Source organism: Octopus bimaculoides, chromosome 13, assembly GCF_046866305.1.
Source record: "Octopus bimaculoides isolate indiv1 chromosome 13, ASM4686630v1, whole genome shotgun sequence".
Classification (NCBI taxonomy): Eukaryota; Metazoa; Mollusca; class Cephalopoda; order Octopoda; family Octopodidae; genus Octopus; species Octopus bimaculoides.
In genome coordinates this window covers 44685143-44697393 of record NC_142940.1, presented here as the reverse complement: position 1 = coordinate 44697393, position 12251 = coordinate 44685143, and the positions used below count along the sequence as shown (strand labels likewise).

Below are 12251 nucleotides of genomic sequence, written 5' to 3'. Positions count from 1 at the left end.
TCAACTCCCTTATCTATAAATTTCTCTGCCAAAAAACACCAATTCCATACTCTCTATCATTTTTTCCTAGCAGAACTTAGTCCTTTGGTTCTTGCCTGTGAGAAGTCTGACTGTAGTTCACCATCTATCTTACCTCTTGAATACGATATACATTCACTTGCACTGGCAGCCTTAAAGTTTTGGGCCTTTAAGGATTGGCGTTAGGAAGGGCATTCAGCTGTAGAAACTCTGCCAGATCAGATTGGAGCCTGGTGCAGCCATCTGGTTCGCCAGTCCTCAGTCAAATCGTCCAAACCATGCTAGCATGGAAGGCGGACGTTAAACGATGATGATGATGATGATGATATATATATATATATATACAGGAAAAAAGTGAGAGAGTCCAGTGGATGAGTAGATTTGTATGGTTTCTACATCTTGAAAGAAAAAAGTTTGTGCAACTGCTTCTCATATATATTTTCACCAATGATTGCTCTTTAGTCATTCCCACACTAATAAATTGCTACCATAATTATTATTAATTACAACAATGACACTGACGATTGTTGTTCAGTGGCAAGGGATAAACTTAATTAAATACATATGTATTATTAGTAGGATGACAAAAATTTCTGAACATCATACCAGTCCTCGTTAGTGATAGAAGTGGTGGGGGTCTAAGTTTCTTGGAGATATATTAGCAGAAAGATATAAATATATTTATGCATATACTTCTAAGATACACATACAAGCATAAACATATGTGTATGGTATGTATCTAGGAATATGTGATTAAGCTTCAATTAATACGGCGTCTTAGTGGCTTAATATGTGCATGCATGGAGTAAGAGTCCTATATATGTCTCTATGTAGGGAAGAAGAATCCTATGAATAATTATGATGGTTGAGATTCAGAACATGCAGTTTTCAGAATGAGATCCATGTCATAGCACTTGTTGTTAAGGAGTACATCAAGACAAACGTTATGAAATTCAGTGTTGGGGTAGAGCGAGTGTTTTGCAAGGCACATTTTGCAATTGCTCAACCACTTTTTATTTATAAAACGCAAAAATACAAAAAAAACCCCCGATATCTGAATATATGTCAATAAAATGAAAGGGATTTAAACATTTATATTTTAGAAAAATGACAATGACTTCTGTCATGTAAAGCATTTCTGCTTGTTTGAACGGCAAAAACTTACAAACCATTGTTACTTTGAAATACATATATACACATACATACATGTATATATGTTACAGTCTGAGATATATATATATATATATATATATATATACACACATGAAATATGTTATGGTCAAATGATGCCTGTTTTTATAAAATATACATTAATCAATATTATTAATCTGCTTCTTCTCTCTTTTCCTCCTTGTAGAGAGTTTAGGTTTCCTTATGATTCTCATGAAGTTGTCGCCGAGCCTCTTCAATAATTTTTATAATGGACAAAGTATCGGAATGGGTGTGAGCAGGACATTCAAGCTGACCTTTAGAAAAGAGGAAAGAGAAATTTTTTTAAAAACGCAAAAAAAGCTTATAGCATGTAAATATTAGGTTAAGCCTGAAGCATTTACATTATTCTGTTAAAAGTAATGCTTACTTATTGTTTTGAATTAATCATGCATTATTTTGAAGCTTTCATATTCTGATGTGGTTACAGTTGATATTTAGAATTATATTGTGGGGTTGATGTGAGAAGCCAGATCTGATCAGTTTGAGCATAAAACAGGTAGGACATTTTGGTCAGAAATGGTCATTTTAAATGCCAAAGGGTTAAAAAACCCTTTGGATAAAAAATACTGATGATTGTGTGATGGTTCTGTGAACATGACAGACATTCTATCTTTGTACCAAAGCAATCCTTTGAATCTCTGTCTCCATTTTAGGCACTTCATTCTTACCAGTAAGTTGTATGTTATTTACATCATAAGCCCATGTTGACATACAAAGATAGTTTACTTGGTGTAATCCAGTTAATTGGAAGACTTCTAATTACAAAAAGATAGAAATTATAAAACACTTACCTTTCTCAAAACATCGGCGAACACAATCAGCTTGGTAAGATAACCCGCAGCTATTGGGGTAATTATATTTAGCATTGGATTTGGGGAGCGGAAATTCTCTTTCTTCTCCATTCACCTCAATTTTGTTGGCACTCCAAAATGGTGGACATACCTGTCAAAATAGGAATGTATGATATATTCATTACGATAGCTTAGCTAATTTTCGTGACTGTTAATATTACAAAAGATTTCATGCAATAGTTTAATCAATAAATATGATTAATAAATGTTGTATTTCATACAATAATCATAATATCATTTAAATTTAAATTCTAGATTAACTAACAGTAAATTTTAAGTCCAAAAATATTTATCATTCAATCAAAGGATTACTTACATAAATTTTGCCTTTAGTTCCATAAATATATGCATCTGTTCTTCCTGTCATAGCAGTATTGTAGGACAAAGAGGCTCTGGCACCGTCCTTATAAGTCAGAATAATATTGGCAGACTGGTCAACACCTTTTCCAAATGAAACAATGTTATTTCTTATTTTGCATTGCTAGACACTGATTGCTAATATACAGTACTGTAAAAGGCTTGACCACCTATGCAAGCATGACAAAACATAAGATGAAATGGTGGGTGGTGATGGAAGCTGGGACATATATATAATATGATATTCAGTCATTTTGAGGATGTCATGTCCACATTAGGGATTAATAAATCCAAAATTTCACTGGTTTAATCTCCATCACATTAGAAGAAAATATATATTAACTTGATAGATACATTTCTTAACAGCTAGATAATTCAAAATTGAGTCTATACTAACATATATTGTACATAAATGATTAAATTTGATTTGATATGATTCAATCATCATCATCATCATCGTTTAACGTCCGCTTTCCATGCTAGCATGGGTTGGACGATTTGACTGAGGACTGGTGAAACCGGATGGCAACACCAGGCTCCAGTCTAACTTGGCAGAGTTTCTACAGCTGGATGCCCTTCCTAACACCAACCACTCAGAGAGTATTTACTTGTATCTATTAGTAAGCCAATAGAAATTATACAGTTACAATGGTTTATTTAATATTCTTTATTTTGTATCTATTTTTTAAAAATTTATTTTTATTACATAATTATTTTCCCTTACAGATCTATCATTATTTTATTATTTATATTTTAAAATTTATTTTTATTTTATCTTTATTTTTTTTTTTTACTTACTTGAATTATAACTTTCGCGAATACAAACACACAATATGCAAGTTATAAATTTTTAAACTTCCTTAGTTTTTGATTTGAATCCCTTCAAGAAAAATGTAACCTTCGTTTTACAAAAAAAAAAAAACTCTGAAGAGGTTCTGCCCCCATACAGTTTAAAATGATAACCAATTCTTAACATTGGATTTGACCCAAATGCTTCAAATTATGCATTACTAAGGGGCCAGAATTGAAATACATGCAGGTTTTTTGAGTTTCTTTTGTACTTTTTAAAAATTTATTTGTATTTAAATTTTAACTTCAAACTATGATACAAAAAAATTAACTATACATCCTCAACTCTCCACTTTCTTGTCATATATATATATACATATACATATAAATATATATATGACAGACTTCAGCCAACCAAATTCATTAATGGTCAACCCAAAACTATAACTGAAGACACTTACCCAGGGTTTTGTACAGTGGGATCGAATTCAGAACAATGTGATTGTAAAACCAACTTCTTAACCACATATCCATGCCTGCACATAAATATGACTATTTATGTAAAATAGAATGTCACATTCTGGGTGATGTATTAACTCTCGATCACTCAGACTTATAGGATTAAGTAAGAAATCAGTTTATATCTTCCTCTTTACCAATAACCATCATATAACTGCATATCATTCATTCTTTCTCTCTTTCCTTTCTTCAATTATCCATTCTAACTTCTACCTCTCAAAAAGTTATCAATATCCTTAAGCAGCATAAAACCTTTATTAATGATATACTTACCTGTATCAGCAATTGTTCCAACAGCAGTAATTGTCTCAGGTTTCTCTCTGAATATGAAGTTTGCAAGCCATATTGTATAAACACCAATTTCCAAGATACCCCCACCACCCAAAGAGCGCTGAGAAATACGTGGCTTTGAAAATATGTCAACAAAAAATGCCACATCTAAGTAGCGTATCTTTCCTATGGTTCCAGACTCAATTTCTTCTCTAATAGCTGCGTAAGCTGGGAAGAAGTTAGACCACAAACCCTGAAAGTAAAACATTTATGTGGAAGGTAAAAATAAATAAACAAGAGAGAGAGAGAGAGAGAGTGCAAGAAGAATAAAAGAGAAATGCATATAAATAAAGTGAAGGGGAGAAAGACATGTAAGTTTAAATTTTTCTTTTACTAAACTGTAAGCTGCAAAAGTTCCTGATGGTTATCCAGAAGGAAGAAGTATTTTTAATGAGAATTAATCATAACGTTTTGGTCCTTGATGTATAATCCCTACCTAAAAGTTGCGGAACAAACACAGTGTCTATTGCTTCTATTTGAGTCAACATGACTTTGAGAGGCAAGATATTCAACCTCGTTGCAATTGACTACAAAGTAAATAAGAACAATCCTTTATAAAGCAATCCAAGCAAATGAATATGTACTGACAGAGAGAAAAAAAAAAATTTTAGTATTGCTTGAAATGGAATTTTTGACTCGGGTAATCTTCAAAAGGCCTTCTGATATATGGTGAAAAGGGAACATGGGGAAAATTGGTTGAGATACATTGCTTTATGTCATTACTTAGCCAGCTAGAAAGAGAAACTAAACTGCCCCAAATCACAACCTAACATCTTAAAAAAGAACACAGACAATGAAGCTTCAAATAATACTACCTCTGAAAAAAGAGGGGAAGGTCACAGTGGGAAAGATTTTGATCATGAATTTTCTTGATTATGCGCTGGTATGGACATGTGGTGAGAATGGATGAGGATAGCTGCGTGAAAAAGTGCCACACCCTAACAGTTGAGGGAACCCGTGGAAGAGGTAGGCCCAGGAAGACCTGGGCTGAGGTGGTGAGGCAAGACCTTCGTACATTGGGCCTCACCGAGGCGATGACTACTGACCGAGACCTTTGGAAATGTGCTGTGCGTGAGAAGACCCGGCAAGCCAAGTAAGATCGTTGCCAGTGCCCCTGGACTGGCTCTTGTGCGGGTGGCACATAAGATGCACCATTTTGAGCGTGGCTGTTGCCAGTACCGCCTGACTGGCTTCCGTAGGATTTTCGAGTGAGATCGTTGCCAGTGCCCCTGGACTGGCTTGTGCGGGTGGCACATAAAAGACACCATTTCGAGCGTGGCCGTTTTCGTGCGGGTGACACGTAAAAGCACCCACTACACTCTCTGAGTGGTTGGCGTTAGGAAGGGCATCCAGCTGTAGAAACTCTGCCAAATCAGACTGGAGCCTGGTGTAGCCATCCGGTTTCACCAGTCCTCAGTCAAATCGTCCAACCCATGCTAGCATGGAAAGCGGACGTTAAACGATGATGATGATGATGATGATGGCTGATGTAGGGTTAAAAAACAGTATGTCAACATTCACCATTTCAGTAGTAACCCTTTAGCGTTCAGTCTACTCTGTTAAATGTAATGCTTCTTTATCACATTGTTTTGAATTAACCATGCATTATCTCATAGCTTTGAGAGTTTGATGATGTGATTATATCATTTTAGAATGACATTGGAGGATAGGTATGAGGGCTCAGATCTAGCCAGTTTGAACATAAAATAGGTAGAACATTTTGGGTCTGGATAAGGCTGGCTTAAATGCTAAAAGGTTAAATGTCATACCTCCATAAAAAATAATTTCTGTGATTTTGCAAGTTCAAGCATTTCCACTGTCTCTTTCAGATTATTACCACAGGTTTTCTCACACAGAACTGGTTTGCCATTGTTAAGCATGAGAATGGAAAGAGGATGATGGTAACAGTTGATGGTTGAAAGGTATACCAAATCTGTGAGAGACATAGAATAAAATTACTATTTTTGGATTCAAAGGAATTTATTTATTTCATTCATTTTATGATAAACAGTAATAAATGATTTTTAGACATGGTCTATATACATACATGCACACACACACACACTTGTTGGTTGCCAGATGTATGCATGCGCATACACACACACACACACACAGATACAAACACATGTAAATACACACATATTATACATATGCTTTCCATGCTGGCATGAGTTGGATGGCTAAGTGTCTGAGTCAGTTCTTATTTGCAATTATTTTCCTCCTAGATGGGCTGGAGGACCACTTCTTGTTTGTATGTTCCAATTTGAATTTGTTTCTGTTTCCTAACACCAACTAATTTACAGTGTGTTTATTCATTCATTCATTCATTCATACATACACACATATGTATGGACTACTGGTATGGTCTGTTAAATCAGTTATATTGTGCTAAGTATTACAGTAAAATTTATGAAAACTGAATTTTGTATAAGAACAAAACTAATTAAAATAAAATAGAATATTTAAGAAGTTCATAAAATAATATAAAAGATTTGCAGCCAGGTTTAGACTAAAATTATTTCATACCTATGTTGGGATCTTTGGCAAATTCTTCATAGCTGTCATATACATTTGATATCTTAAATTCTTCAGCATATTTCTTAGCCTTCTCTAAAGACTTGGATACCACAGCAGTTATCTGAATAAAAAACAAAATAATTTCATGCATAACTGGGTTATACATTGGAATGTTGATAGTTGATAATGTACATAAATAAATAAGGACTTATAAATATATTGATATAATAATAATATTCTTTCTAATTTTGGTAAATGATGAAAAGCAGTGGAATTTGAACTCAAAATTTAATGAGTTGGTAAAAATGCTGCTAAGCATTTTGTTTGGCATGCTAACATCCCTCTGAAGATTGCTGGCGTTGTGCCAAAATTTGATACCATTATTATTATTCCTGTATTTTTGGAAGGTCATTCTGCCAATAAAAATATATACACTACTCATATTTCATTTCTTTAGTGATTGATCAGTGAAAGTCTTTCATTACACATCTGTAACCTTTTTAATGACTTCTCTGTAGAAACCATGCCAAATCAGACCAGAGTCCAGTGCTGCTTGCCAGCCCTGGTCAAACTGTCCAACCCATGCCAGCACGGACAACGGACATGTGCCACAACCATGTAATTCCAAATTCATTTCCACTGTGTAGTACTTTTGACTGACAAATACCTTGTGTTATTTAGTAGACAAAAATAGTGCAGAAACGCATTTTGTGCGTGCATAAGTGTCTGTGCACTGCATAATCTTCATTGAATTTGTGAACATTTTTGAAAAAACTTATTACTGAATACATGATACAAATATTGAGTTTCTTATTTTATTTAAAACATAGCACACCTATGTTTAATCAAGTTGAATCAAGTGCACAGAAAGTGATTATTTATACATGCATGTGTGAGCACATACACCTGTCTGTAAACCAAATGATAGAAGTGATTTATCAGAAAGAGGTGATTTATCAGATAGAGGTGACAGTTATAGTGGGCTACGAGATAAAGAGGGGGAGGAGAGAAACGACAAGAAAGAACAAAAGAGGAGGAACGAGTGTAGTGGAATCCATTCTCTGCCTTATCCTCCTCCCATGCAGAGCAGTAGTACACAGTAAGCAGATACTACACCACTTCTGCTCCCTCCCTTTGTGTCTCTCACTCTATCACACCTCTCCTTCCTTTTCGTGTTAGCCACATTGTTTTATCTCTGTTGTAACGGTTAGTCTGAATGAAATGTTACAAAGTGATAAAGTTTATGTTGTAATCTAAACAAACATGCTCTAAATATGTTTTAAAATGCAATGTCATTCTCATATCAACCACTTTACCAGTTGGTTTCATATCGGGAGTTGAGATAACCATTGCAATCACCAGAAAACGCTGAAAGGAGTAGTATGGCGTGGGTTCTTTGCCTTTAGAGATCTGAAAATGTCACGTGCAGTCAGCTGATGGTACTGAAACAAAATCATTCTAAGTCAAAACTCAGAGAGAAAAAAACTTTAGTTCATTAGACTTACGTCCCTTGAATTTGAAAAAGAAAAAAAAGAATCGGTACTGTACGGGGAATATTTATTAATTTGTTACCAACATTTCTTATCAAGAACACTTTCAGCTTGTGAGAGGATACATCTGTGGAAAGAGAAGCCCATACAACTGTAGAATCTTTAAAGAACTGCAGAAACTACTCGGCTGCTGCTTCCATTTCGTAATAAATCAGAATTCAGTTCCTTTCATGTTTCATAATAGATGAAGCAGTGAAATGAAAAATGAGAAATTAAACCATTGTCATACAGAACTCTCTTGTTTTCAGTATAACATTATTTATAAGCTAGGCAAGACAATGTTGCTGTTGACAAATTGTCCAGGATTTATGCAGTAATGTTGGATACAGACATACTTCATGGAACCAATAAGAGTTTGTGTTATCTTGGCATTACAGGCATGTTGGTTTGTTTTGTGCATGTTTGAAATCTTTCATATTTTGTAGAAGAAATCAAAAGTATTCTGTCTACATGTTCAACATGCACTGAAATAAAGTTGTTTTATTATGCAATACCTACTTATATGATAAAAGCTACCCAGGCCTTTGAGAGACTAGGTTTTGATTTTAAGGGAGTTTTCTCTCGACTATAAAAAAAAAGTGATATTTGCTGTCCATTGTGGATGAATTCTGCAGGTGCTGTTTTGCTTTCCCATCTGCCAATATGACAACAAAAACTATAATAAAGTTATGTACACTATTTACATTAGTCAAACTGATGTCCTTTTCTAGAAATATAGAAATGTATAATAAGGTTTTCATCAAAATCTTAATTTTGGAATGCCATCATATATTCATCCTGACTGTGGTACATCTTTCATGTCAAAGAATTTTTAACAATTCTTGCACTAGCAAGATATAGCTACTACCAGAACCATTCCTTATAATCTACAAAGGAATGTACAAACAGAACTTTATAATGCAATTATTTGGAGGACGATATTTCTCATCCTGAGATCGTAACATTTGAAACTCATAGAATGGGAACTAATTTTTCTTGCTGCACTTCATTCATTCCTTTCTCTGTTCTCAACTTCAACAAGTTGCACTCCACACAAACGTCTTAACTATTGGTGTAAATCTTTAAGTGTCCATCCCTTCATGGCTCTCTTCTCTAAATAACAAAATGTTTTTGAATTGTCACAATCACCAAGGTAAATATACTTTGGTAGAGGAGGTGGAACACCTGGAAGTGAATCCTCACTTCAAAGATATCAAGTGTTGTTATAAGACACCTTGTTACTTATGGTGATGTCTCTTCACTTAAGCCACCAGTATCCAAACCTCTCAAAGAAAAGAAAACTCAGAACAGTCCTGAACTCAATGCTTCTACATCTATTAATACTTTAGACTCTTCTGAATCAAACATCAGGGAGTGGTGAGTGGAGATGATGAGCCCTTCCCAACAACCAGACTGTTTCTCCTCCTGTCACTCCAGTTGCACTAAACACATTCCACTGCACTTAAAAGATCATGTTCAATGATCTGTCTTTTGTTTAATCTTTTTCAGTCATTAGACTACGGCCATGTTGGGGCACCACCTTGGAGAATAATGTTAATCGAATGAATCGACCCCAGCATTTAGTTTTTTTAAGCTTGGTACTTATTCAATTGTGTCTTTTGCCAAACCGCTAAGTTATGGGGACATAACGAATTCCGAAACGAAGTCTTCGGTAATTTAATAGTGCTAACAATGATTTTTTTTTTTACATAAGTGCTAAGAGCACAATAGTACACAATCGATTAGATCGAATTGATCGTTTTGCATTTGAGGTATGAAAAGCAAAGTCAACTCCAGTGGAATTTGAAAGTAAACAGATGTGATTAAATGCATCAAGCCATTCTACCGATTCTGCCAATCCTTGATAAAAAAGTACTAGTTTATTTTTCTTGGGTTTTATTCACTATGTAATGAAGTATATAGTGCTATTACTAACCAGAAATGGGTCTCAAAGCAAGACCGATTCATAATAGTACAATAAACAAGGGAGGCTACTTAGTCCAATAGTGGTGGGTCACCAGTCTTTATCCTCATTCAAATTGAACATTACTGCTTATCGTAATTTGGCAAGTTTTATTTGCCAGACATTTCTGGCAAATAAAACTTGCCAACTTATGATAAGCACTTGCCGAGAACGTAAAGCGGCAGCGCATAGACAAGACTGGCCAGATCTACCAGAAGAGGGCAGGAACTGCGAAAGCATCCTATGAAGTTGTTCTCCTGGTGGCCAAACACATGAAGGCGCATACCATTGCAGAGTCTCTTGTCATGCCAGCGGCAAAGATCTTGGTCAGGCACGTGATTGGAGATGAGGCGGCGGCGAAGTTGGAGGGTGTTTCCGTCTCTAGCAACACTGTATAGCGCCGTATCGAGGAGATGTCGGTCGACATTGCCGATCGAGGGAGTGAGAGCCTCAAAGTATGGGTTTGCCATTCAACTCGACGGCCGTAACCAACTGCTGTCAACTACTACCTGCCTACGTCTGCTTCACGCAGAATGATGCTGTGAAGACTGAGCTACTGCTGAGCCAGGAGCTGTCCAACACAACGAAACGCAGAAAATTTCTGTCTCGCTATTGGTTATAAATACAGTTTTTTCGATTTTTATACCTCTGTAACTTTTTCCCCAATTTTTTTTTTTTCCTTCACAACATCATACCAATTAGACTGGAAAACTGTATTATTATAGCCGATTTTCAGATTTTTTACTGTCTTTAAAAAAAAATGCATATTTTGCGAATGAAAAAAACTAGATCCGTATGCGTACATGTATACAAAAATGCATAGATACTTACGAATAGATCAAAATATACAGTTACACACATACACACTGATGAAAGGTATCTGAGCAAAATTTTGCGAATGAAAAAGATTAAATCCATGCATATTTATAGATGTTTCGGAGCGTATATACACGAGTGAGTCCGTCTGTTTGCATAAGTTTGTATGAAGAAATATATCTGTCAACAACAGTGAGGGCAGGGGGGGGGGGCGAAAAGTTTGAAAGACATTTTTGCTTTTATTTAAAATTTGCTCACCCAGTGTTTAAAAAATTTAGGACACTCTAAAAAAAAATTTGAAAGACACCCAGGGGCAAAAAAAAAAAAAAAAGAAAAACGAAATAATTCTAATTTATTCCGAAAGTTTGCCCAGCTGCCCATAACTTTGCTCACTTAGAGCTGAGCAAAAGTGAAACGACTTATAGGATTTCGTAGTTTGTGTAATGAAAAATCCTATGAGTGAAGGGTATTAATTCCTGAAATGAAACTGAATAAATAAATGAGAAGGACGAAAAACATTATAACTTACTTTGTGATCCGAAGGATCCAAGCATTGCAAAGCATTGCAAAAATCATTTGCAATTAAACCTGCTGAACAGATTCCCCAGCGCATTGTTTTACCAAGTTTTGCCAGATCAAATATTTGAAAGGGACAGAATTCAATATCATTGGTGTTCTATTTTTAGCTTCTAAAACCAAGATAGTCGACTGTATTTGTCAAAAATAGATGCTAAAAAAGTGCTGCAAGGTTAAAGCTATATATTTTTAACAGTAACTTAACAAATATAAATATAATAAATATCGTTTTTAACAATATTTCCCAAAGAATATGATATTGTTTTATTTGTATATCAAATAAAAATTGTAGCGAAACGAAAGATTCTTACCTTTTTATAGTTTCGGGTTTTGTATTATCTTTTGTGAATCTACTATTTTGAATAACCGTGTGCAGCGGGAAGCAAATTGTATTGTTTGTATGATTTTAGTATACGTATTGCCTAAGTAATTCAATTTTGTTTGATTTTATTTGATTTCTATTTTCTAAATAATCTTAACAGTATCAATTAAAATATTCACCAGGTTATTGTTATATTTTATACAGAAAATGATATGAAAGAAAGGCCAGTTGTACATTCGGCACTAAATCAGCAGTTTTTGCATCGCTCTCTATTTTGATTTGGTAGTGAAATGATTATATCCTCTCGATTTTTTTTTAAATTTAAAATATCTCCGTTATTGATAGACTGGACGATTTCTCCTGCTGTAAAGATGGTTTATTTCCCTACTTCAAACAATAAAAAACTGCGGTTTTTGATTTAGGTACACAACCAGAAACTTTATTAGGAGGGG

The 12251-nt window shown here is 34.8% G+C and overlaps 1 protein-coding gene across 2 annotated transcripts; it reads right to left on the bottom strand.

The window, feature by feature from the left end:
* Positions 1–962: 962 nt before the first annotated feature.
* Positions 963–11658, bottom strand: LOC106873779 (trans-1,2-dihydrobenzene-1,2-diol dehydrogenase). Of its 2 annotated transcripts, none has more exons than XM_089361681.1 (7): positions 11431–11658; positions 6603–6714; positions 5846–6009; positions 4020–4269; positions 2398–2522; positions 2022–2172; positions 963–1484 (listed from the first exon to the last, which is right to left on the bottom strand). In XM_089361681.1, exons 1-7 carry the CDS (start codon positions 11512–11514, stop codon positions 1381–1383), a joined length of 990 nt encoding a protein of 329 aa, XP_089217807.1. In that variant the 5' UTR covers positions 11515–11658; the 3' UTR covers positions 963–1380. The 2 variants fall into 2 exon arrangements, with proteins under 2 accessions (XP_089217807.1, XP_014776773.2); XM_014921287.3 differs by lacking the exon at positions 11431–11658 and adding an exon at positions 10917–11091 and having other exon boundaries at positions 1242–1484.
* Positions 11659–12251: the final 593 nt, after the last annotated feature.

Excerpts from the sequence above, each read along its gene's own strand:
- LOC106873779 (XM_014921287.3), bottom strand. The coding sequence starts at position 11,003 with ATGGATTTAATCTTTTTCATTCGCAAAATTTTGCTCAGATACCTTTCA. Across the intron at positions 6,010-6,602 it reads TGCCAAAGATCCCAACATAG|ATTTGGTATACCTTTCAACC; the intron begins GTATGAAATAAT and ends TGTCTCTCACAG. Across the intron at positions 1,485-2,021 it reads TCGCCGATGTTTTGAGAAAG|GTCAGCTTGAATGTCCTGCT; the intron begins GTAAGTGTTTTA and ends TCTTTTCTAAAG.